At 41.8% G+C, this 27,445-nt stretch overlaps 1 protein-coding gene across 12 annotated transcripts in view; it reads left to right on the top strand.

The window, feature by feature from the left end:
• Nucleotides 1–27,445, top strand: part of CREBRF (CREB3 regulatory factor) — an 80,718-nt gene that overhangs the window by 48,821 nt on the left and 4,452 nt on the right. For all 12 annotated transcript variants that reach the window (XM_063724403.1, XM_054556242.1, XM_024246983.2 and 9 more), the window contains 4 exons: nt 2,979–3,173; nt 4,865–5,054; nt 6,633–6,706; nt 17,449–17,571. In XM_063724403.1, coding sequence (XP_063580473.1) covers nt 2,979–3,173; nt 4,865–5,054; nt 6,633–6,706; nt 17,449–17,571 — 582 coding nt within the window. The remainder of the gene's footprint in view (nt 1–2,978; nt 3,174–4,864; nt 5,055–6,632; nt 6,707–17,448; nt 17,572–27,445) is intronic.

A 27,445-nucleotide genomic window follows, 5' to 3' on the forward strand; every position in this document is an offset into this window, starting at 1 on the left:
CGCCCAGCTGATTTTTGTATTTTTAGTAGAGATGGTTTAGCCATGTTGGACAGGCTGGTCTTGAATTCCTGACCTCATGTGATCCACCCACCTCAGCCTCCCAAAGTGCTGGGATTACAGGCGTGAGCCACCATGCCTGGCCATGAGGGCCTTTTTATTTATTTTTTTTGTATTTTTAGTAGAGATGGGGTTTCATCGTGTGAGCCAGGATAGTCTCGATCTCCTGACCTCGTGATCTGCCCACCTCGGCCTCCCAAAGTGCTGGGATTACAGGCATGAGCCACCGTGTCTGGCCACAAGGGCCTTTTTAAAGGCCATTTCTGTTGGCAACATACGGCCCTTGCATCTTTTCCAAAACTAGGTTGATAACTAGAACAAAATAAATCCTATAATTTGAAGAGAAACATAAGCACAAATAAATAGGCCAAAGCCGTTGCTTTATTCTAATATAGTTTTTTAAAAATAGACTTCTAGAAATGATTGTGTCACTCAACTTGTGCGTCATTTTTTAAGAAGAGCCTAAGGGGCCAGGTGCAGTGGCTCACACCTGTAATCCCAGTGCTTTGGGAGGCCGAGGCGGGTGGATCATGAGGTCAGGAGGTCGAAACCATCCTGGCTAACACGGTGAAACCCCGTCTCTACTAAAAAATAGAAAAAATTAGCCAGGCGTGGTGGTGGGCGCCTGTAGTCCCAGCTACTCAGGAAGTTGAGGCAGGAGAATGGTGTGAACCTGGGAGGCGGAGCTTGCAGTGAGCCAAGATCATGCCACTGCACTCCAGCCTGGGCGACGGAGCAAGACTCCATCTCAAAAAAAAAAAGAAGAGCCTAAGGGTCACCATCACACTGCTTGCTGTTTTGTTTTAAACTACCACATGTGCACTAATAAAATGCTGTTAATACCAGCAGTGCTACAAAAGCTCGTCTTAACTGTTGCTCAGAAATCATTCTGCTTTCCAAATTGATTCTTTTTTTTAAAGTCATGTTTATTGTGGTATAATTTTCACACAGTAAAATTCACCCCTCTTACAGTGTACACTTCTACGAGTTTTGACAAATCATGTAATCATGTAACCACCACTAATACCGAATAGTTTGATCACCCCCCAAAATTCCCTCTTTTATTTTATTTTATTTTATTGAGATGGAGTTTTGCTCTTGTTGTCCAGGCTGTAGTGCAATGGCACGATCTTGGCTCACTGCAACCTCTGCCTCCCGTATTCAAGCGATTCTCCTGCCTCAGCTTCCCGAGTAGCGGGGATTACTGGCACCCACCACCATGCCCAGCTAATTTTTGTATTTTTAGTAGAGATGAGGTTTCGCCATGTGGGCCAGGCTGGTCTCGAACTTCTGATCTCAGGTGATCCGCCCACCTTGGCCTCCAAAAGTCCTGGGATTACAGGCGTGAGCCACCGCACCCGGCCCCTTATATTCATCCCTTTCCTCTACTGCCAATCCCTGGCAACCACTGTGTCCATATAGTTTTGCCTTTTCCAGAATAGTATATAAATGGAAGCATGCTCATGATTCATTCTTTGTCTGGAGAAAACTTAGTTCCTCAAAGCAAACATATCATCACCTTCTTATGTTTTCAGGAAGGAAAAATGACCATTTTACTTATGGCCAATGCTGCCCAAGTTTTCCTGGTTACCTTAGGTTTGGATTGTATACATTCTTTGCACAGCCCATTCCGTCTTGTTCATGTACCTAGCATTAATGATCTGGAGTACATCAGAGGTGGCCATTCTCTGAGGGTATTTTAGATTTATAGGTCATTCAATACTGGGTCTGACCAACAGTTTTAGCAACTCAGAATTAAGTATTTTCTGAAACTTCCTATTAGGAAAATCCCCCCTTCTTAAACAGTGACGTTAATACAAATAGCTTTCAATAAAATATTAACTAGAATAGGCATATAAGTTTTTTATCTGATAGCCAGTGTGAGAACTGTCATCTTTTATACTTTTCCAAAAGAAGTAGGGTGACAGGTAGGAAGAAAACTAATGCTGCCACATAGAATTCTGCCCAGTAGAACACCATCATAGAAATGTATACAGCTGGGCTAGGCATGGTGGCTCATGCCTGTAATCCCAGCACTTTCAGAGGCTGAGGCCACAGGACTGCTTGTGAACCCAGGAGTTTGAGACCAGCCTGGCAACATAGTGAGACCTCTGTCTCTACAAAAATTTTTTTTTTTTTTTTTGGAGACAGAGTCAGAGTCTCATTCTGTTGCCCAGGCTGGAGTGCTGTGGCACAATCTCGGCTCACTGCAACCTCCACCTCCTGGGGTTCAAGTGATTCTTGTGCCTGTGCCTCCCGAGTAGCTGGGACTGCAGATGTGCACCACCACACCCTGGCTAATTTTTGTATTTTTTAGTAGAGACAGGGTTTTGCCATGTTGGCCAGGTTGGTCTCAAACTCCTGACCTCAAGTGATCTACCTATCTCAGCCTCCCAAAGTGCTGGGATTACAGGTGTGAGCCACCACACCTGGCCTACAAAAAAATTTTTTTAAAATAAAAAAAAAAAAAAAAAAAAGAAGTATACATAGCTTTCTGTCTGAGATGTTTGAGATACATAAATATTAGAAGGAAGACATTTAAAAGTCATAGTTTATGTATCTAAGTACCATTATCTGATGGTACTTTTGATATTCCTATAGCTATCCTGTAATTGTTCTCTTAATCCTGTTTGAAGATAATAAAAATAGTATCATATACTAACTTATAAAAACTAAAGAGAAACCCAAGGAAGATGAACAGTGTAGTTATCTATGTTTATTAATCTTGGAATGTTTTATGAGTTAGAGATTTACATATTAAAAGTTCTCTTATAGACCTGGTTTATTATCTTTGACATGCCAATGATGTTTTCAGATGCAAGGAAATATACCAAGTTACAAATAGAAGGGATCTTTTCGTTTGTTCTGATTGATTTATTGAAATTTATGGAGCTTAAAAATTGCGGGACCTTTTTTTTAAGGCTATGAAAATGATTCTGTAGAAGACCTGAAGGAGGTGACTTCAATATCTTCACGGAAGAGAGGTAAAAGAAGATACTTCTGGGAGTATAGTGAACAACTTACACCATCACAGCAAGAGAGGATGCTGAGACCATCTGAGTGGAACCGAGATACTTTGCCAAGTAATATGTATCAGAAAAATGGCTTACATCATGGTAAGAGGGGATTGCAGTCAGATATTTAGTGTCACTTTAATTAAGTTGAGCTACTAATCCATAATGCTTACTCCGTGTACCTAGGCATTCAACCCTTCCTAGCAAACTGGAGATGGGGACTGTAGAGCTGCTACGTTTGCATGACTACTCTTCATCACTCACAAATAGCTTTTACCAGTGTTGAGTCCTCACTTAAGCGGACAGGAAGGACTGTGTAAACATTATTTCATTTCTAGTCCCTTCTTAATCTACCTACCCCATCCAGGAAATGACCAGGAGGCTGCTGGTTTCTGACCTGTCACAGTTGGTATAACCAGAAGGGTTGAGGAGAAAGTGAACGGGCTCTCTTGCATTCTTGTCTAATCCCCAGATGTAAATGGGGGGACTGGAATTCAAATGGTAATGGGGATAAAAGGGCAAGGAAAGAAAAGAAAGGGGAGGATGGTTATGGAGAAAAGGAGTAGTAGAGAAGAGTTGAATACCTGTAGTAGGAATCAGAAGTTTATAATCTTAGGTAGGTCAGGCCGTGTGCTGCAGCTCATGCTTGTAATCCTAGCACTTTGGGAGGCTGAGACGGGAGGATCACTTGAGTCCAGGAGTTAGAGTCTGCAATGAATTGTGATTATGCCACTGCACTCCATCCTGGGCGATAGAGTGAGACCCTGTCTCTAAAAAAATTTTAAAAATGACAGTCTTAGATAGGTCATATTTTTTATTGTGAACTCAGGAAGCTGTGATTAAGTAGAATTTATTCTACACAAATGTTATTTTTAAATCCATAGTTTCTAGTTCTTCTGCTCTGAATAAAAAAAATTAATACAAAGTCTTTACTGAAAAAAGTGGGGAGGGGAACTACTAGTAAGTGTGATGGTCAGTAAACAGGTTATTCACTCATTGTACAGATGTGAGTTGCTAAGGATTTTTGGGGACAAGAATTCATCTGATGTATGTTTGTGCCTCATTTTCCTTTTCCACTAGCAACCAGGTCTACTATATTGTCGCTCAGTAAATAATTACCAAGTTTTTGCCTTCAGATAAGTTTTCTACTAGAAATGAAACATTAAGTCCAGTCAGTAATCCCAAGTAGCACATGAGTACTAGGAAAGTTGTAGGAGTTCAGAGGACAGAGCCATCCTTTTTGCCTGGAGTGATAGACCAAGACCCCTTGAATCTTCTATAATGTTATTTATCAAAGCAACAAAAGAAGAGCTTTTAAACAAGGTTATGCTTACTTGTTGGATTTTCAAGTTCAATACAAAAATGTGTATGTCTGACAATTTTCAGACATAGCATCAGAAACATCTTGGTTTGGGTAAAATCTCCAAGCTCTCTTCTGACTATATATTATACCTTAGTCCTGATTTTGGTGTTTAGTTGAACTCATACTCATCCTGAGATTTGAGATGCTTAGTATGCCATGCAAATAATGAAGAATCTGTCATGCTGGGACTAGAAGCCTAGGGTAGGGAAGAACTTGGAAAAAGTTAGAACTCTGCCATATCACCCCCATTTCCTGCAGCCACAAGATGGGAAGGAGAGGAGGCCAGCTCTTCTAGGACAGATTGTTAAACATGCCAAGACTTCTGAGAAGAAAAGGTAGTGGTGGGAAGTCGTTAAAAATGTGGCCGTGAAAAATGTGTCTCCTGTTAATTAAAGTGATCTAACTTAAACTTCTTTTAAAATGTTCATAGGAAAATATGCAGTAAAGAAGTCACGGAGAACTGATGTAGAAGACCTGACTCCAAATCCTAAAAAACTCCTCCAGATAGGCAATGAACTTCGGAAACTGAATAAGGTGATTAGTGACCTGACTCCAGTCAGTGAGCTTCCCTTAACAGCCCGACCAAGGTCAAGGAAGGAAAAAAATAAGCTGGCTTCCAGGTAAATGCTAATAATGTTCACTCATGTGAAGAAAGTTTAGGAGGTGAGGTTAGGCCCTAAGTGAGTTTTTATAGAAGGACAACAAAGAAATTGTATTTTTCTTTTATAAATACTACAATGAGAATATTACAATTTTTCTTTTGAAAGTAGAAGACGATATTTTTGTTTTATGGAAAAAGTTTTTAAGAGGGGAGAGATGAATGGACTCTGGTACATTATGTTGTCGTATAACAATAAAAAATTTTTTTATAGCTTTATTTTTTGTTTGCTTTTTTAGTAAGTCAGAGTTATTGAGCTATAACTTACAGTAAAATGTATACCTTTTAATGTATACTTTTATGAGTTTTGACAAACATATCCAATCATACAACCACCACCACAATCAAGATATTGAACATTTTCATCATCTTAAAAAGTTTCCTTATGTCTCTTTGTAAAAGCAAACCCCTTCTTGCACCCATCGCCCCTCAAAACTACTGATCTATTTTCTGTCTCCATAGTTTTGCCTTTTCCAGAATGTCATGTACATGGAATATACTGTATGTATGCAGCCTTTGATTGAACCTGTCTTCCTTTTTTTTTTGAGACAGGGTCTCACTCTGTCACACAGGCAGTGGCCTGATCTCAGCTCACTGCAACCTCTGCCTCCAGGGCTCAAGGGATCTTCCCGCCTCAGCCCCCTAAGTAGCTGGGATTATAGATGTGACCCACCATGCCCAGCTAATTTTTGTATTTTTTTGTAGAGATGGTGTTTCACCATGTTGCCCAGGCCTCCCAAAGTGCTGGGATTACAGGCGTGAGCCACTGCGCCCAGCTGAATCTGTATTCTTTCACTCAACATGACACATTTGAGATTCATCCATATTGTTGCCTGGAGTAATAATTTGTTCCTTTTGGTTGCTGAGTTGTATTCCTTTGGGTGGGGATATACTACAGTTTATCCATTCACCAGTTGAAGGGCATTTGGGTTGCCTCCAGTTTTTGGCAATTATGAATAAAACCACCATCAACGTTCACTTACAAATGTTTGTGTGAATATATTTCCATTTCTCTTAGATAAATATCCAAGCATGTATGTTTTTAAGAAACTGCCAAACTATTTTCCAAAGTAGCTGTATGTACTGTTTTACATTCCTGCTAGCAACACATGAGGGTTCCACTTGCTTCACATTCTGTACAACTTTTGGTATTATCAGTTTTTGTTTTTTTTTTTTTTTTTTAGCCACTTTAATAGGTGTGTGCTGATATAGCTTTATTTTTAAATGTGTGCTAAATTTTAAAAAATCAATTTGCATAAATGATTATGTTGTGTCTTCTGGTAACTCAGTTATTTGATAAACGTCAGTAGGCAGCGGTTTTGGATTGCTATTAGAAAATGAAAGATGAATATTCACTTAAGAAAGCAGCTGGGCATGGTGCCTCATGCCTATAATCCCAGCACTTTAGGAGGCCAAAAAGGGAAGATCACTTGCAGCTAGGAGTTGGAGAGTAGCTTGGGCAACATAGACCCCTTCTCCATAATTAAAAATAATAAAATTAAGAAAAAGAAAGTGAACTAACTGCTCCTTCCTTTCACAGAGCTTGTCGGTTAAAGAAGAAAGCCCAGTATGAAGCTAATAAAGTGAAATTATGGGGCCTCAACACAGAATATGGTAAACCTAAAGTTTTAAGAAGTTGATTAACCACCTATTGATTTGCTGACCACTCTCTCTTTTCTTTGGTTTGTGATTTGCTTTTGCTGTATTCTGCATAGTTTTTGGCTAGCCTCCTATTTGTTTATCTGTTCAGTAAACCACATGCTCGCTTTCCTTCAGTCTTGTCCTCCTCTTAATATAAGTTTCTGTACTGGTGACTTCCCAATCCACATCTCATCTTTACACTAACAAGCTGATCCACATTGTGACCATGATAGTTTATTTTTTTCTGTAAAAGATGTGGAAAGTTTTACTAGTAAATTAAGAATAGGCAGCAAAAACAACCTGCACTTCTCGAAAGATCACAATAATTTCTTCTATTTTATAATTGTGTTACTGGATTAGCCAGTTTTGTTGACTGATTTTAATATTTTCCCTAAATTGAATAATGATATTTTAGGCTTTGTATGAATAATTTAGGCCTGTGTTTTTCAGATTTGATTGCTCATTGGAATTGTCTGTGTATTTGGTTAAAATACACATTTCTAGGCTTCTCTGCAGATCTTCTGAATTAGATTGTATGCAAGTAGAACTCAAGAATCCATATTTTTAACACTTCTCAGATCATTTCTCTTTTTGTGTGTGTGAGACAGTATCTTACTCTGTTGCCCGGGCTAGAGTGCAGTAGTGTGATCACAGCTCACTGCAGCCTCTACCTTCTGGGCTCAGGTGATCCTCCCACTGCAGCCTCCCGGGTATCTGGGAATACAGGAGTGCGCTACCATGCCTGGGTAATTTTTGGCATTTTTCATAGAGGTGGGGTTTCTACTGTGTTGCCCAGGCTGGTCCCAATTTCGTGGGCTCAAGCAATCTGCCCACCTCAACCTGCCGAAGTGCTGGGATTACAGGCATGAGCCACTTGGGATTACAGGCATGAGCCGCTGCACCCAGCCAAGATTATTCTTTTTTATTTTTTCTTTTTTTTGAGACGGAGTCTCGCCCTGTTGCCCAGGCTGGAGTGCAGTGGTGCGATCTCGGCTCACTGCAACCTCTGCTTCCCAGGTTCAGGCAGTTCTCCTGCCTCAGTCTCCCAAATAGCTGGGACTATAGGCCCACGCACTGCACCTGGCTAATTTTTGTATTTTTAGTAGAGACAGGGTTTCACCACGTTGGCAAGGCTGGTTTCGAACTCCTGACCTCAGGTGATCCACCTGCCTTGACCTCCCAAAGTGCTGAGATTACAAGTATGAACCACTGCACCCGGGCCCAAGATTATTCTTAATGGAACCATTCTAGCACTTATTCAGGAACTACTGGCTTTGATCTAAACCAAAGTGCTTCTCAGCATTTCACATTGTAGCACATGTAGAAAATTATCATCTCTGAGGCATCATGGAATATAACAAGAGTAGGCTGCTCATGGGATGAGGTCCCCGTGAGCTGAGGGGATAATTATCTTACACATCTAGAACCCTTTTACAGCACTTCAGGGGTATGGGAAGCTCTGGTTTTGATCTTCTGTGATAAGAACACCTCCTTTCTCCCTTATTTTGTTTAAGCCTGATGTTTTAATAGTTAGTGTATTCCTTTGCCTCAAAAATTGTCCTCTTCAATATGTAGTTCTTTTGGGCAAGTTGAATCTGAAAGTGAAACAGTATGAACAATGACCAATTTGTTTCTAGAGGTTTTCTTAAGTTTAGCATGTCTGGCACATAGGTGTTCAATAAACTGCAGTTTTTCTTAATCCTTTATCTTGATTATTTTGTTTCCTTTGGTGAGGGCAGAAAAAGAATTTCCAACTGTAAAGTTTTCAACTTATGAAATGAACTTGTGTTTTATTTAATAGCCACTCAGTAAATGAATTAGATAAAATAATTGTTGGTGTGTTGAAATGCAAAGCTATCCATTTTCCTATTGTTCTTTCTTACTATTGAAACATTTTGGCCTTGAGCTCTGTTAGTGGTGCCCTGGCCTCCTCCTAGATATCTGGAAGTCACTCTGTTACTTCTTTGTGGAACACTTATTATCCATTACCTATCAGCCCAATAGTTTCTAGAATTTGTGATTTACAATTTGAAAAATATTTTGAGACTTGAGAATATAGGCTTACCAACTTTATATTTTGCCAAGTGAGAACATTAAAAAGAACATCATCTACTATTACTATAATTTCATATAAGGAAGGATATTTTAGTATTAAAAATTTGAGAAGGGCATAATCTCATAATAGAAAATAAATTTAGCTTTATGAAAAATGTACTCTGTTGTCTTTATCATTTTTAATATGTCATGAACTGGCATTGTTCCAGGGACTAGCTTCAGGGGCCCACTATACTACTCATCTCATCCTATCCCACCAAACTTCCTTCTATTGATTCCTCCTGACAAAGCTCACTGGAGACTGCTGTGTGAATCCTGTGGAAACTTGTTGACTCAGAATGAGAAATAGAACTGTTAGCTCTTCACCCTGACTGACGTATTTTGTCCCTAAGGAAAGCTATATGGAAACATTAAAACCAGAAAATCCCTTGATGAATATGGCATCAGAGGAGGAGGATCTGTTTATGAGTTGAATGTTTGAACTCAATTTCTGAGAGCCAGGTGCTTCTATTTCCTAAACCAGAGGTTTGCGGTAGCATGAGAGCCCTTTCCCTTTTCTCTCCCTGCCCCGTAATGTGCTTGGACACTGTCAAGGCTTGAGAAGAACTATTCTGCTCAGTTTTACTTTAGATTTTATAGTGTTTTTTCTTTTTCTTTTCTTTTTTTTTTTGTCTTTGAGACAGAGTTTCACTCTTGTTGCCGGGCTGGAGTGCAGTGGCGCGATCTCGGCTCACCGCAACCTCCGCCTCCTGGGTTCAAGCGATTCTCTTGCCTCAAGCCTCCCGAGTAGCTAGGATTACAGGCATGCACCACTATGCCTGGCTAATTTTGTATTTTTAGTAGAGACAGGGTTTCTTCATGTTGGTCAGGCTGGTGTCGAAGTCCCGACCTCAGGTAATCTGCCTGCCTCGGCCTCCCAAAGTGCTGGGATTACAGGCATGAGCCACTGTGTCCACCGTGTTTTCTCTTTTAAAAGTAACTTTATTTACTTTTAACCTGTTGAATATGGGAGAACCCCATTGTTTTCCCTAAGTCTAGCCTTTATGCAAATATCCTTGAGTAAGTAGTCTTCTCTTTCAATTATTCATGGAGAAGAAACACAGATTTTTTTGTTTCAAGTGATATAGGAGGTTAGCTGTACTTTCCTTGTTCAGTGACACATTTTACATATATTGGCCCTGAATGTAGTTTTGTTTTGTTTTGGTTTGTTTTTTTTGAGACGGAGTCTCGCTCTGTTGCCCAAGCTGGAGTGCAGTGGTGCAATCTCAGCTCACTGCAAGCTCCGCCTCCCAGATTCATGCCATTCTCATGCCTCAGCCTCCCAAGTAGCTGGGACTACAGGCGCCTGCCACCACCCGCAGCTAATTTTTTTTTGTATTTTTAGTAGAGACGGGGTTTCACCGTGTTAGCCAGGATGGTCTTGATCTCCTGACCCCGTGATCCGCCTGCCTCAGCCTCCCAAAGTGCTGGGATTACAGGCATGAACCACCGCGCCCGGCCCCTGAATGTAGTTTTAAATTGTCCCTCTCACTTTCCTTTTCAACTGCAGTTTAGATTGGCCCCTTCTCAGTATTGCTAGATGAAAAATAACAAATCACTGGTTTTTACACCAGGCATTGTGGCATGCTTCTGTAATCCCAGTTACTCAGGAGGCTGAGGTGGGAGGATTGTTTGAGACCAGGCTGGATGATAGAGAAATACCCCATCTCTTTAAAAACAGAACAAAAACCTCAAATCACCAAGGCAGTCTCTGAAGAGGTAGACATTAATTTCAGACTGTAGGAATTCTGTGTGCTGAAATAAAAAATGTGTTTTCCTCACAGCTTTACCGAGGTATAATTGAAGTACAGTACCTCTACACATTGGTTTACATATACGCATACATATGTGAAACAATCAAGATAATGAATATTTCCATTACCTCCAAAAGATTCCTAGTGCCCCTTTGTAAGTCATTCTGCTCTCCACTCCTATCCCTGGATAGCCTCAATCTGCTTTCTGTCACTATAGAGTAATTTACATTTTTCTAAGATCTTACATTAATGGAATCACAATATGTTTACATTTTTGCCTGGCTACTTTCACTCAGCATAATTATTTAAAAATTCCTCCATGTTGTTACCTGTATCAATAGTTAGATCCTTTTTATTGCTAACTAGTATTTCATTGTATGGATGTACTACAATTTGTTTATCTCTTCACCTTTTGATGGATACTTAGGTTGTTTCAAGTTTTTGGCTATAACCACGGGGCTGTGAGTATTTGTGTATAAGTATTTGGGTAGACATATGTTTTAATTTCTCTTGGTTAAATACCTAGATGTAGAATGATTGATTCATAAGATAAGTGTATATTTACTTTTATAAGAAACTGCTAAACTGTTTTACAAACTGACTGTGCCGTTTTGCATTCTTAAAAACAGTGTAGGAGGGTTCTAGTTGGTCCACAGCCTTGCCAACACATGGCAGGGCCTATCTTCTTATTTTTACAAATCTAATAGGTGTGTGATGGTATCTCATTGTGGTCTTAACTTTTCATTTCTCTGATTAATAACATTGAGCCTCTTTCCTGTGCTTATTGGCTGTTCATATGTTTTCTTTTGTGAAGTGTCTGTTCAAATATTTTGCCATTTAAAAAAATTGGTTTCTCTTCTAAAGGTTCTTTATTCTAGGCCGGTCTCAGTGGCTCATACCTGTAATCTTAGCACTTTGGGAGGCTGAGATGGGTCGATCACCTGAGGTCAGGAGTTCGAGACCAGCCTGGCCAGCATAGTGAAATCCCGTCTCTACTAAAAATACAAAAAATTAGCCAGGCTTGGTGGTGAGCACCTGTAATCCTAGGTACTCGTGAGGCTGAGGGAGGAGAATCACTTGAACCCGGGAGGTGTGGTTGCAGTGAGCTGAGATTGTGCCATTGCACTCCAGCCTGGGCAACAAGAGTGAAACTGTCTCAAAAAAAAAAAAAAAAAAAAGTAAGTAAATAAATAAATGTTCTTTATTCTGGATATAAGTTCTTTGGCTTGGCTTTTTGCTTTCCTCATTGGCGTCTTTTCCTTTCCTTTTCCTTTTTCTTTTCCTTTTCGCCTCCCCTCCCCTCCCCCTCCCCTCCCCCCTCCCCTCCCCTCCCCCCTCCCCTCCCCCTCCCCTCCCCCCTCCCCTCCCCCCTCCCCTCCCCCTCCCCTCCCCCCTCCCCTCCCCCCTCCCCTCCCCCTCCCCTCCCCCCTCCCCCCTCCCCCCTCCCCTCCCCCTCCCCCCTCCCCTCCCCCTCCCCCCTCCCCTCCCCCCTCCCCTCCCCCCTCCCCTCCCCCCTCCCCTCCCCCTCCCCTCCCCCTCCCCCCCCCCCCTCCCCCCTCCCCTCCCCCCTCCCCTCCCCCCTCCCCTCCCCCCTCCCCTCCCCCTCCCCTCCCCCTCCCCCTCCCCTCCCCCCTCCCCTCCCCCCTCCCCTCCCCCTCCCCCCTCCCCTCCCCCCTCCCCTCCCCCCTCTCCCCTCCCCCTCCCCCTCCCCTCCCCCCTGTCCCCTCCCCCTCCCCCTCCCCTCCCCCCTGTCCCCTCCCCCTCCCCCTCCCCTCCACTCCCCCCTCTCCACTCCCCTCCCTCCCTCCCCCTCCCCTCCTCCCCTCCCCTCCTCCCCTCCCCTCCTCCCCTCTCCTCCCCTCCTCCCTTCCCCTCCCCTCCTCCCTTCCCCTCCCCTCCTCCCTCCCTCCCTCCTTCTCTCCTTCCTTCCTTCCTTCTCTCTCTCCTCTCTCTCTCTCTTTCTCTCTCTCTCTCTCTCCCCTCTCTCTTTCTCTTTCTCTCCCTCTCCTCTCCTCCCCTCCCCTCCCTCTCCTTCCATCTTTCTATCTTTCTTATCTTTCCTCGCTCTGTTGTCCAGGCTGGAGTCCAATGGTGCGATCTCAGCTCACTGCAACCTCTGCCTCCCAGGTTCAAGCGATTCTCGTGCCTCAGCCTCCCAAGTAGCTGGGATTACAGGCATGCACCACCACACCCAACTGTTTTTTTTTTTTTTTTTTTTTTTTGAGACAAAGTCTCAGTCTGTTGCCCAGGCTGGAGTGCAGTGGTGCGATCTCGGCTCACTGCAAGCTCCGCCTCCCAGGTTCACGCCATTCTCCTGCCTCAGCCTCCCAGGTGGCTGGGACTACAGGCGCCTGCCACCACGCCCAGCTAATTTTTTTGTATTTTTAGTAGAGACAGGGTTTCACCATGTTAGCCAGGATGGTCTCGATCTCCTCATCTTATGATCCGCCTGCCTCGGCCTCCCAAAGTGCTGGGATTACAGGTGTGAGCCAGGGCGCCTGGCCTGATTTTTGTAATTTTAGTAGAGACAGGGTTATGCCATGTTGGCCAGGCTGGTTTCGAACTCCTGGCCTCAAGTGATCCACCTGCCTCGGCCTCCCAAAGTGCTGGGTGGGATTACAGGCATGAGCCACCATGCCTGGCCCTCATTGGCATCTTTCAAAGATCAAACATTTTTAATTTTGATGAATCAATTTGTCAGTTTTTTTTATATTTCATGATGTTTTGTGTTGTAAGAAACCTTTGCCAACTCCAGCATTTACAAATCTTTTCTTTTATTTTTATTTTCTTAGCATTTACATAGTTTTAGGTTTTGCATTTAGGCTTATGATCTGTTTTAGGTCAATTTTTGCATATGGTATAAGGTAAAAGATGATGTTCATATTTTCCCATATAAATATCTGGTTGATCAAGCATCATACATTGAAAAGACTTTCCCTTCCCCATTGAATTGTTTTTGCACCTTTGTTCAGTCAATAGACCATATATTTATGGGTTTACTTCTAGATATTGTATTCTGTTTCGTTGATACATTTATCTTCCTTTATGTGGATACAAAACTTTTTTTTTTTTTTTTAAATAGAGATGGGGCTGGACGTGGTGGCTTATGCCTGTAATCCTAGCACTTTGGGAGGTCAATTGGGAGGATCGCTTGAGGCCAAGAATTCAAGATGAACCTGGCTAACATAGTGAGACCCCTGTCTCTATTTAAATTATTTTTAAAAAAGAAAAAAAGATTAAAAAAAAACATAGATGAGGTCTCGCTGTCTTGCCTCGAACTCCTGGGCTCAAGTGATCATCCCATCTTGGCCTCACAAAGAGCTGGGATTACAGGCATGAGCCATTGTGGGGTCTTGATCACTGTACAGAACTGTCTTGATTACTGTAAATCTCTAAGTCAGGTAGGGCTAGTTCTTGTTAGACCTCCAATTTTGCTCTTTTTGTTTAAATCTGTTTTGGCTATTACAGGTCTTTTGCATGTCTATATAGATTTTCAAATTACTTTATCCCCTTTTACAGAAAAGCTTACTGGAATTTTAATTGGGATTGCTTTGAATCTTTACATCTATTTGGAGAGAATTACTATCTTAAAATGGAGTTTTCCGATCCATGGACCTGGTATCTCTCTCTATCTAGCTAAGTCTTCTTTAGTTTCTCTCTGTCATCTTTTACGGTGTTCAGTGTAGAGTGCTCAAACATCTTTTATTAGATGTAGTCCTGAGTATTTTATGTTTTTTAGTGCTTCTGTAAATGGAATTGCTTTTGAAATTTTGAGTTCTTTGGTATTAATATATAAAACATATTTTTGTGTATTACTCTTAGTTCCAGTAGTAGGTATGTAGATTCCCTGGGATTTTCTGCTGACACAGTCATCATCTGCAAATAGGAATGGTTTTATTTATTCCTTTCTGATCTTTATGGCTTTTGTTTTTCTGCCTTATCAAAATGTCTAGAACAGCCACGATATCAAATAGAGTGGTGATTGCCTTGTTTACAATCTCAGAGGAAACCTTTTATCTTTAGGTATGATGTTTGTGTTGTGCTTTTTTGTAGATGAGATGCCCTTTATCATTTTGAGAAAATTTCCTTCTATTTCTAGTTTTGTTTATTATGAATGGGTGTTGATGATTTTTTTGCATCTATTGGAACAATCATGTATTGTTCTCTTTTATTCTGTTAATACAGCACATATTCACCTGTTAAAGTGGCAAATTACATTTGTTAATATTTGGATGTTAAGCCAACCTTGCATTCTTGGAATAAACGCTACTTGGTTATGATATATCTTCCTTTTTATATTGGAATCTATTGCTAATATTTCATATTATTCTATTCTAATATGTTGGATTCCATTGTTAATGCTTTGTTAAGGATTTTGTGTCTACATTCAGGAGGGATATTGGTCTATGATTTTTATTTTCTTTTTTTATAAGGTTTTAGTACTAGGGCTATACTGGCCTTATAGAATTAATTGGACCATGATCTCTCTTTCTTTTTTGTTTGACAAAGTTTTATAAGATCAATTTTATTTCTTCATTGTATCTATGATAGAATTTGCTATTAAAACCTTCTGGGTTCTTTTTTTGGGGAAGATATTTGGTAATTTCAGTTCTTTTACTAGAAAAAGCTATTCAGATGCTTTATTTCTTCTTGTATGGGTTTTCTTTTTCTTTCTTTCTTTTTTTTTTTTGAGACAGTGTCTCACTCTGTTGCTCAGGCTGGAGTGCAGTGGCACGATCTCAGCTCACTGCAACCTCTGCCTCCCGGGTTCAAGCAATTCTCATGCCTCAGTCTCCTGAGTAGCTGGGATTACAGGCATGCACCACCATGCCTGGCTAATTATTTTTATTTTTAGTATAGGTGGGGTTTCACTGTGTTGGCCAGGCTGGTCTGGAATGCCTGGCCTCAAGTGATCTACCCATCTCGGCCTCCCAAAGTGCTGGGATTACAGATGTGAGCCACCGTGCCTGAGCCTCTTCTTTTTTTTTTTTTTTTGAGATGGAGTCTTGCTTGTTGCCCAGGCTGGAGTGCAGTGGTACAATCACAGCTCACCATAACCTCCGCCTCCCAGGTTCAAGCGACTTTCTTGCCTCAGCCTCCTGAGTAGGTGGGATTACGGGCACCTGCCACCAAGCCCAGCTAATTTTTATATTTTATTAGAGATGGGGTTGTGTCATGTTGGCTAGGCTGGTCTTGAACTTCTGACCTCGGGTGATCCACCCGCCTCGGCCTCCCAAAGTACTGGGATTACAGGCATGAGCCACCGCGCCTGGCCTTCCTGGCTTCTTATGTGGATTTTAAATTGTGTTTTCAAGAAATTTGTTCATTTCACCCAAATTGTTAAATTTGTTAGCACCATATTTTCTTATTATCCTTTTAATATCTGTAGATTCTAAAGTGATAACACCTTTTTCGTTACAGATATGAGTGATTGGTGTTGTCTCTTATTTTTCATGATGGATCTACCTGGGTAGGGGGTTGTCAGTGTTGTTGATCATTTCAAAGAACCAGCTTTTGGCTTTGTTAATTTTCCTTATGTGTATTTGTTTTCTGTTACATACATTTCTGCTCTTTATTATTTCCCTCCTTTACTTACTTTGAGTTAACTTGCTTTTTTTTTTGAGATGGAGTCTTGCTCTGTCATCCAGGCTGGAGTACAGTGGCACAGTCTCGGCTCACTGCAAGCTCCGCCTCCTGAGTTCAGGCTATTCTCCTGCCTCAGCCTCCTGAGTAGCTGGGACTACAGGCACCCGCCACCACTCCCAACTAATTTTTTGTATTTTTAATAGAGACAGAGTTTCACCACGTTAGCCAGGATGGTCTCTATCTCCTGACCCCGTGATCCGCCAGCCTTGGCCTCCCAAAGTGCTGGGATTACAGGTGTGAGCCACTGCGCCCAGCCTTAACTTGCTTTTTGTTCTGTTTTGTTTTAAAGCTTTTCAAGGTGGGGAAATCTGTTTTTAAAGCTTTTGTTTTTGAGGGACTTGGTTTGATTTATTTAATAAACATTTACTAAGGTCCTGTGATTCGATATAGCAGGCACTATCAGGTCTTAAAGCAATGAAGACAAGTAGGGCAAGTTGCTTATAGGATAGTGGGCATCAATGCATGTCTACAGTGTGTTGTCTTTTTTCCTTGCCGTTTTTTTTAGTTGGAGATGGGGTCTCACTGTGGTACCTAGGCTGGAGCACAGCGGCTATTCACAGTCACCATCCTAGCTGCCTGCAACTCCTGGGCTAAAGCCATTCTCCTGCCTCAGCCTCCCAAGTAGCTGGGACTGCAGGTGCACACCACCACACCTGGCTACAGTGTGTTATCAAAAGTGCATACCCAGTAATCTTGAGGGTTTTGTTGTTGTTGTTGTTTGCTGCTATTGTTGTTGTTGTTTTTTGAGATGGAGTCTTGCTCTGTTCGCCCAGGCTGGAGTGCAGTGGCAAGATCTTGGCTCACTGCAACCTCCACCTCCTGGGTTCAGGTAATTCTCCTTCCTCAGCCTCTGGAATAGCTGTCACTATAGGCACATGCCACCACACCTGGCTAATTTTCGTGGTTTTATTAGACACAGGGTTTCACCATTTGGCCAGGCTGGTCTCGAACTCCTGACCTCATGCAATCCACCTGCCTTGGTCTCCCAAAGTGTTGAGATTACAGGCGTGAGTCACTGCGCCTGGCTAATCTTGAGATATTTTTTAAAAACAAGTGCCACATCATTTGAAATTAGTCTCTTTGTATAGGAGCTGCTTATAATCATCACTGCTTAATGCTTTCTTACACATTCTCCATTTCTTAATTATCTGTTATTACATAATTAGAAGGAAGGTCTTTCATGGTAGTGACATATTCCAAGTGTTTTGTTCTGTCTTACAGATAATTTATTGTTTGTAATCAACTCCATCAAGCAAGAGATTGTAAACCGGGTACAGAATCCAAGAGATGAGAGAGGACCCAACATGGGGCAGAAGCTTGAAATCCTCATTAAAGATACTCTCGGTAAGAAGAATATGAGATAAATTCATAACAATTAATAACATGTATAAGATGTATGATTTAAGGGGATATTAAAAGTTCTTTTAGTTTAAGGAAAAACTCAAGTGCTCTCATTGTAATTACTCTCCTTTATGAGTAATTTTATCTTTTGAGATTTAGTGTTCATAAACATGTGCTGCAGGTGACCACAACTTGTAATTTAGACTTAATCATGAAACTATTTTAACATTTAAGAAAAACAAACTTCTAGCAACTTTAACCTTTCATGGAGGACAAAAGGTCCCAGAGCTGTCAAGCCTGCAGTTTGCACTTTAGTGTAGAGATTCTTACTTGTTTTACTTAGTAATGCATTTCACAGGATTCCCACAAACTTGGCTCTCTGGTTTCCCATCCCTGAACAGATTGCACAATGTGGAGAGGATCAGAGAGGCAGGGATCTAGACGTCAGGCCAACTGAGAGCCAACAGGGAAGAGAGAGCTAGCTAGTATAGACATAGACATGAGGACCAGCTCAGCTGCTGTAGGAGAAAGTCACTGACAGACAGTAGCATCCAAGGCATTCAAATGTTTTTCTTGAACAAAAGTATATTTATATTGAAAACAATCAGGTGAAGAGTAGACCCTAAACACCAGTATTTTCCTCAGCAATCACTTACCTCCTGCTTCTGTATGGGTTAATTCTGTGCTTGACTTTTTCTTCAAATGGGTTGATGCTATTTTAATTTTTTATGTGTTCTTTCATAGAATTTCTTTCTTTTCTTTCCTTTTATTTTTAAAAGCATTTTTATTCTTCCTTTATTAGCTACAGGGGGAAATTTAACATTACAAGAAAAAGTTATTTTTACCTTTTTATTTTTTAATGTAAACATCTATATGTTTGGTAAGCTTATGTACTACTCCTTTACACTTGAAAGTCAGTTTTACCAGGTATAAAATCCTCAACTCATATTTTCTTTCCTTGAGTATCTTGAATATGAGTCTCCATTTTCTTTTGGCATAAAGTGTTGCTATAGAAGAGCTAATACTGGCTGGGCGTGGTGGCTCATGCCTGTAATCCCAACACTTCGGGAGGCCAAGGCAGGCGGATCATTTGAGGTCAGGAGTTCGAGACCAGCCTGGCCAACATGGTAATACCCCGTCTCTACTAAAAATACAAAAATTAGCTAGGCGTGGTGGCAGACACCTGTAATCCCAGGTACTTGGGAGGCTGAGGCAGGGGAATCGCTTGAATGCAGGAGGGGTGGAGGTTGCAGTGAGTCAAGATTACACCACTGCACTCTAGCCTGGGTGACAGAGCAAAACTCTGTCTCAAAAAAAAAAAAAAAAAAAAAGAAAAGAAAAAAGAAAAGCCAATATTGACTAATTATTTTTTCCTTATAAGTACTTTGCTGTTTTTGCTTAGGTGCCAAAAGGATTTTTTCTTTAAATACCAGTGATTTTGCTAGGTTATATCTTAGAGTTGGTCATTTTTAGTTGACATTTTTATGTTTATACTGTGTTCTTTCAGTAGGTACTTTCAAATGTTTTTAGTGTTTGATCTGTTCCATTGCTGTGCTTTTCTTCTGTAGGGACTCTTATTATCTATAGATTGGCTCTTTTTGGCCCATCTTTAGTATTTGTCTGTCTTTCTTTTCTCTTTTCTTCTTCTTTCTTCTTCTTCTTCTTTTTTTTTTTTTGAGACAGTGTTTTGCTCTGTCACCCAGGCAGTAGTGCAGTGGCACAATCTTAGCTCACTGCAGCCTCCACCTCCCAGGTTCAAGTGATTCTCCTGCCTCAGCCTCCCGAGTAGCTGGGATTACAGGCACCCGCCACCACACCTGGCTAATTTTTGTATTTTTTAGTAGAGGTGGGGTTTCACCATGTTGGCCAGGCTGGTCTCGAACTCCTGACTTAAAATGATCTTCCTGCCTTGTGTCACTTTTTCTTGAATCATTTTTATCTCTTCATTTTTAACATTATTTCTCCTTTTTACCTTCTGTTCCTCTTAAAGCAATATTTGCTGTCATTACTTGCTGATCTTAGGTTCCTTTTAATTTCAGGAATTTTCCCCTGTATTTCTAACTCTTTTCTGAATTCTGTCACCTTATTTCTTAGTTATTCTATTTCTGATTTATGTTCTTTCATGTATCGTGCCATTTTCTTTAATGTCTTTTATTCTCTTTTTTCTTAGAAAAAGTTGTGGGATTCTGACCTTGATACTTCTCTGTTGTTCATATATATATGTGAAATTAGTTCCTCTGAACTTTTAAAAGAAGGTTTGGTTCAGAATAGCTTTTCTTTTTTCACAGAGTCTCCGCTTTTCAGTTAACATTTAAAAACATGGCATCCGGGCATGGTGGCTCACGCCTGTAATCCCAGCACTTTGGGAGGCCGAGGCAGGCAGATCACGAGGTCAGGAGATCGAGACCATCCTGGCTAACATGGTGAAACCCCGTCTCTACTAAAAATACAAAAAAATAGCTGGATGTGGTGGCACGTGCCTGTAGTCCCAGCTACTTGGGAGGCTGAGGCAGGAGAATTGCTTGAACCCAGGAGGCAGAGGTTACAGTGAGCCAAGATTGTGCCACTGCGCTCCGGCTTGGGTGACAGAGCGAGGCTCCTCAAAAGAACAAAACAAAACAAAAAAACATGGCACACCAGGTTTGGTGGCTTTTTCCTGTAATCCCAGTCACTTGGGAGGCTGAGGCAGGAGGATCATGTGAGGTCAAGAGTTCTAGACCAGCCTGGGCAACATGGCAACCCATCTCTGAAACAAAAACAAAAAATGACACCTGGCTTTCTGAGATTTCTTGTTCTGCTCCCCTCCCTCATTTTATTTGGACCATTTCTGTTTCATATCTTTAGTTCCTTTCTTGCTCGATGTTAATTTCAACCCCAGGGTTTTTTGTTTTGTTTTGAGACAGAGTCTCACTCTGTCGCCCAGGCTGGAGTGCAGTGGCGTGATCTTGGCTCCCTGCAGCCTCTGCCTCCCAGGTTCAAGCGATTTTCCTGCCTCAGCCTCCCCAGTAGCTGGGATTACGGGTGCACACCACCATGCCCGGCTGATTTTTGTGTTTTGACTGGAGATGGGGTTTCACCATGTTGGCCAGGCTAGTATCAAACTCCTAACATCAAGTGATCTGCCCGCCTTGGCCTCCCAAAGTATTGGGATTACAGGCCTGAGCCACTGCACCTGGCCAATTTTTTTTTGTTTTATCATGGCTTGCTCCTGTCCTGCAAGAGTCCTGGCTGGTCCATTTTCAGAGTTCACAGAGGTTCAACTGTGGGCCCCTTCACTTCTGACTGTGGGCTCCTTGTACTCACCTTGTATTCAATATTGGGTTGGAGAAAATCCCTCACAGCTTTAGCTGCAGTTCTCAAGTTGACTTCGCTGTACTTGCCAGTGGGTAACCTATTGGCTATTTGGAAATTTTTTTTTGTTCTCAGGTCCATTACTTCCTTTTGGCCCATCCACATAAATATTGATAAGTATTGATAATGCTGTTGCCATACATGTCTTACAGCTTTTGGTAGTTTGGTCCCACCTTCTTGAATGTTCCTAGGGATACCTTATCACTTGTAAATGTTTTCCATGGGTTTATGGTTTTGCCATTTAGTTGCTCTGTTTTTATATGGGGAAATGAAGATTAAAAATCTATGTGGTGGCTGAGCACAGTGGCTCATGCCTGTAATCCCAACACTTTGGGAGGCTGAGGTGGGAGGATCGATTGAGGTCAGGAGTTCAAGACCAGCCTGAACCTGGAAGGTCAAGGCTTCAATGAGCAGGGTGATTGCACCACTGCACTCCAGCCTGGGCAACAGAGTGAGACCCTTTCTCAAAAACAACAATAACAACAACTATACAGCTGTCTTCCCAGAATTTGCCTCTGGACCAGTTTAAATGGGTTGGAGTTTCTTTTTCTTTTTTTTTTTTTTTGAGACAGTCTCCCTCTGTCACCCAGGCTAGAGTGCAGTGGCACTATCTTGACTCACTGCAACCTCCGCCTCCTGGGTTCAAGTGGTTCTTACGCCTCAGCCTTCTGAGTAGCACGTGCCACCATGTGCAGCTAATTTTTGTATTTTTAATGGAGACGGGGTTTCGCCACGTTGGCCAGGCTGGTCTCAAAGTCCTGACCTCGAGTGATCTTCCCACCTCAGCCTCTCAAAGTGCTATAGTCATGAGCCACTGAGCCTAGCTGAGTTTCTTTTTCTTTTCTTTTCTTTTTTTTTTTTTTTTTGAGATGGGGTCTCGCTGTGTCACCCAGGATAGAGTGCAGTGGCACGATCTCGGCTCACTGCAACCTCCGCCTCCCAGGTTCAAGCGATTCTCCTGCCTTAGCCTCCCAAATAGCTGGGACTACAGGCGCATGCCACCGCGCCCAGCTAATTTTTGTATTTTTAGTAGAGCGGGGTTTCATCATCTTGGCCAGGCTGTTCTCAAACTCCTAACCTCGTGATCCACCCACCTCAGCCTCCCAAAGTGCTGGGATTACAGGCGTGAGCCACCGCGCCCAGCCTGAGTTTATTTTTCTTAAAGGTAATTTCTCTGTCAGGTTACAAATTCTTCTGGAGTTAGTTTTGATAATTTATGTATTCCTGAAAAATTACTTCCTCCTGGGCCTCAAATTTATTAAAAGTGGGCAAAGCATTTTCATTTGATTTTTGATTTCTTCTGTATCTGTTGTTAGTATTCCATTTTCATTTCTTATTTTATGTCTGTTCTCCCTTATTTCTTGATTCATTATAGGTTATTCTACTTTCTCCCCCCAAAACCAGCTCTTAACTTACCAGTTCTAATTACTTAAGTTGTTAGATGCTTAATTTTTTTCTTTTTATTCTTTCTTGACCATTCATATAAATAACAGCCTTTGAATTTTCTTCTTAGAGCTACTTTAGCTGATTTAAATTCTGACGTAAGTTCTGATTTGTCATTTTTATTGTTTTCTGAATACTTTGAAATTTTAGGTTTGATTTACTCTTTAACCCAAGAATTCTTTGAGAGAGATTTAAAATTTCCCCCAGCAGGTAGGCATTACTGTTTTCTAGTTGTATTACTGACCTCCAGTTTTTTGTGGATTTATTGAGATTTTCTTGGCTGCCTAATACAAGATTACAATTTTTAATGTTCTGCGGGAGTTTTAAAAGAAGATGTATTTACTATTTTATAATAAGATTCCCACATATTGACTAGGTATTTTTAATTAAGCTTTTTCCTTTTTTTTTTTTTTTTTTGGTGTGGCAGTCCATTTACTCTGTGTAGAACTGAGAAAAGTTCCCAGTAATGTATTTCAGTTTCATCTCATATTTTCTGTGTTTTTGCTTCTGAATGTCAGGATGTTTGAATAGTATTTATTAGTACTAAATCTGCATTATGAATTACAGTTTTTATCATCACGAAGTACACTTCTTGTCTGGTGTTATCACGAATGCAGCTTTCTTATTATATTTGTTTGGTATTGTTTATAATCTTATTTATATTTGTTTGGTATTCCTTTGTCTACTCTTATTTTCAATCCCTCTGAATCATTTTATTTTATTTTATTTATTTATTTATTTTGAGACGGAGTCTGGCTCTGTCCCCCAGGCTGGAGTGCAGTGGCTTGATCTCGGCTCACTGCATGCTCCGCCTCCTGGGCTCACACCATTCTCCTGCCTCCGCCGCCGGAGTAGCTGGGACTACAGGCGCCGGCCACCACACCCGGAGAATTTTTTGTATTTTTACTGGAGACGGGATTTCACCGTGTTAGCCAGGATGGTCTCCATCTCCTGACCTCGTGATCCACCCGCCTCGACCTCCCATAGTGCTGGAATGACAGGCATGAGCCACCGCGCCTGCCTCTGAATCATTTTATATTAGTTACATCTTTTTTTTGTTTTTTGTTTTTTTTTGAGACGGAGTCTCGCTCTGTCGCCCAGGCTGGAGTGCAGTGGCGCAATCTCGGCTCACTGCAAACTCCACTTCCCGAGTTCAAGTGGTTCTCCTGCCTCAGCCTCCTGAGTAGCTGGGACTACAGGCACCTGCCACTGCGCCTGGCTAATTTTTTGTATTTTTAGTAGAGACGAGGTTTCACCGTGTCAGCCAGGATGGTCTTGATTTCCTGACCTTGTGATCCACCCGCCTCGGCCTCCCAAAGTGCTGGGATTACAGGTGTGAGCCACCGCGCCCGGCCAGTTACATCTTTTTAAAACATTTTAGCCAGGTGCAGTGTGGCTCATGCCTATAATCTCAACATTTTGGGAGACCAAGGCAGGAGGATCACCTGAGCACAGGAGTTTGAAGCCAGTTTGGGCAACATAAGGAGACCCCGTTTCTAGAAAAAAATACAAAAAATTAGCCAGGCATGGTGATGCGAGCCTGTAATCCCAGCTTCTCAGGAGACTGAGGCGAGAGGATTGCTTTTGCCCAGGAGATGGAGGCTGCAGTGAGCCAAGATTGTGCCATTGTACTCCAGCCTGAGTGACAGACCTCATCTCAAAAAAAAAAACCACACACACACAAAATATTTTAGGTAAATTAAAATTTAACTTAATTTTAATTCAGATATCAGAAAATTTTTTCTTAGATTTTTTTTTTTTTTTTTTTTTTTTGAGACGGTCTCGCTCTGTCGCCCAGACTGGAGTGTAATGGAGTGATCTCGGTTCACTGCAACCTCTGCCTCCCAGGTTCAAGCGATTCTCCTGCCTCAGCCTCCCGAGTGGCTGGGATTACAGGCGCATGCCACCACGCCTGGCTAATTTTTGTATTTGTAGTAGAGAGGGGGTTTCACCATGTTGTTCAGGCTGGCCTCAAACTCCTGACCTTGTGATCCACCCACCTCAGCCTCCCAAAGTGCTGAGATTACAGGTGAGAGCCACCGCACTCGGCCTAGATTTTTTTATGTAGCATGTATTTGAATTTTCTTTGTTATTTATTCTGGAGGTTGTACTTTAATAGGTGAGTTTAGCTCATTTTTTAAAAAATTGATCTATGTTTGGTTTTAGTGCTGTCATCAAAAGATCCGCTAGAGTTTGTTTATGTGGCCTTTTTTTTTTGCCTTTATATGATCCATTATGGTTTCACTTTTGTTTGTATCCTCTGATAATTTGCAAAGCTTTGTGTTTTTACCTTGTGGGTTGGCTTTTAACTGTAACATAAAATGTATACTTATTTTGTCTGTCAACTTTTCATTTAAGATTTTAATCCTATAGAAAAGGAGAAAGAATTGTACGATGAACATATATATGTTTCATTCAACTAGATTCACCAATTGTTTTCGTTGTTTTTTAAAATTCATTGCTTTTTTTTTTTAGAAACCAGTCTCGCTCTGTCACCCAGGCTGGAATGCAGTGGTGCTATCATAGCTCACTGCAGCCTCCAACTCCTGGACTCAAGCGATCTTTCAGCACCAACTCCCAAGTAGCTAGGACTACAGATGTGCGCCACCATGCCCAGCTAATTTATTTATTTTTATTATTATTATTATTTTTGAAATGGAGTCTCACTCTGTCTCCCAGGCTGGAGTGCAGTGGCGTGATCTTGGCTCACTGCAACCTTTGCCTCGCAGATTTAAGCAATTCTCCTGCCTCAGCTGACTCCCAAGTCACTGGGTGTACACCACCATGCCTGGCTAATGTTTTTGCATTTTTAGTAGAGACAGGGTTTCACCATGTTGGCCAGTCTGGTCTCAAACTCCTGACCCCAAGTGATCCGCCCACCTTGGCCACCCAAAGTGCTGGGATTACAGGCATGGGCCAGCTTGCGTGGCCAGCAGCAAACTTATTTTTATGTTTGTAGAGACGGGTTCTTGCTGTGTTGCCCAGGCTAGGCTCAAGTGATCCTTCCGACTCAGCTTCCCAAAGCACTGGGATTATAGGCATGAGCCACCCCACCCAGCCCTCACCAGTTGTTAATATTTTGCTACATTTGCTTTATTTCTACCTCTATCTGCATGTATATTTTGGACTGGGAATATTTGAAAATAACTTGTAAAAATCATGATTCTTTGTCTCTATTTTAGCCTGTATTGCTTGAAAACAAGGACATTCTCTTAGCCACAATGCCAGTGTCACATCCTAGTGCTTCAACATTGATAGAATATCTAATATGGAATCCATTTTCCCAGTTGTCTCAATAATGTCCATTATAGCATTTTTTTGTTTTTTTTGTGTGTGTGATCCAGTCGAGGATCATGCATTGCATTTAGTTATATCTCTTCTTTTGTTTTCTTTAGTCTATATCAGTCTCCCCATCTTATTTTATTTTTATGAAGAATCCAGGTCTTGTAAAATGTCTCAACATTTGGATTTATCTGTTTCCTCATGACTAAATGCAGTTAGATTTTCTGGTAAGAATGCATCATACATCCTTTTCATTCCATCAGTCAAGAGGCACATAATATCAGATTGATCTCATTATTGGTCATGCTAAGTTTGATCACATGGTTAAGCTTGTATATATGTGTGTGTGTGTATATATATATATATACACACACACACACACACACACACACTTTTTTTTTTTTTTTTTGGAGACGGAGTCTTGCTCTGTCACCCTGGCTGGAGTGCAGTAGTGCAATCTCAGCTCACTGCAACCTCTGCCTCCTAGGTTCAAGTGGTTCTCCTATCTCAGCCTCCTGAGTAGCTGGCATTACAGGTGCCTGCCACCATGCCCAGCTAATTTTTGTATTTTTAGTAAAGGCAGGGTTTCAACTTGTTGGCCAGGCTGGTCTCAAACTCCTGACCTGTGCTCTGCCCACCTCGGCCTCCCAAAGTGTTGGGATGACAGGCCTGAGCCACCACGCCCGGCCAATATTTTTTATGATGTCTTTTGACTTCTTCCTGTGAGCAATGACAAATATATTTCTTTTTTTTTTTTTTTTTTTTTTTTTTTTGAGATGGAGTTTCACTCTTGTTGCCCAGGCTGGAGTGCGGTGGCACAATCTTGACTCATTGCAATCTCCGCCTCCTGGGTTCAAGCAATTCTCCTGCTTCAGCCTCCTGAGTAGCTGGGATTACAGGCACCCGCCACCATGCCCGGCTAATTTTTTGTATTTTTCGTAGAGACAGGATTTCACCATGTTGGCCAGGCTGGTCTCAAACTCCTGACCTCAGGTGATCTGCCTGCCTTGGCCTCCCAAAGTGTTGGTATTACAGGTGTGAGTCACTGCGCCCGGCCGACAAATTCTTTTTCCTTTTCCTCCCCTCCCCTCCCGTTCCTTTCCTTTTTTTTTTTTTTTTTTTTTTGAGACAGAGTTTCACTCTTGTTGCCCAGGCTGGTGTGCAGTGGCATGATCTCGGCTTGCCCCAACCTCCACCTGCCGGGTTCAAGCGGTTCTTCTGCGTCAGCCTCCCGAGTAGCTGGGATTATAGACATGTGCCACCACACCTGGCTAATTTTGTGTTTTCAGCAGAGACGAGGTTTCTCCATGTTGGTCAGGCTGGTCTCGAACTCCCGACCTCAGGTGATCTGCCGACCTCAGGTGATCCGCCGACCTCAGGTGATCGCCTGCCTCAGCCTCCCAAAGTGCTGGGATTACAGGCATGAGCCACCGCGCCTAGCTGACAAATATATTTCTATTTCCATCCTTTTTATTTTTCTTAATACTTTAAAAAATGTACTCATACCTCTGTTATTTGATTTACTGATTTTATCTTTTGGTCTTACTATGGAAGATGAGGAAGATGAGAAAATCTACATACTTATGCTGCTCCCACCTTTCTCCCTCTTGTCTTCCGACATTTCTTATTCATTCATTCACTTTTTTAAATGAAGAAAAGGAAACTTAAACTGTATCCAGTAATTATAAAAATGACCCAAAACATCCTTCAGGTCTATATTTTCAGTTTCATGGGTGAAATGCACCCATGGAACTTGGTGAGTTTAGAGTAATTGGAAGAGACTGGCTGAGAGAACAGGGAA

Source organism: Pongo abelii, chromosome 4 (assembly GCF_028885655.2).
Source record: "Pongo abelii isolate AG06213 chromosome 4, NHGRI_mPonAbe1-v2.0_pri, whole genome shotgun sequence".
In the NCBI taxonomy this organism is placed as follows: Eukaryota; Metazoa; Chordata; class Mammalia; order Primates; family Hominidae; genus Pongo; species Pongo abelii.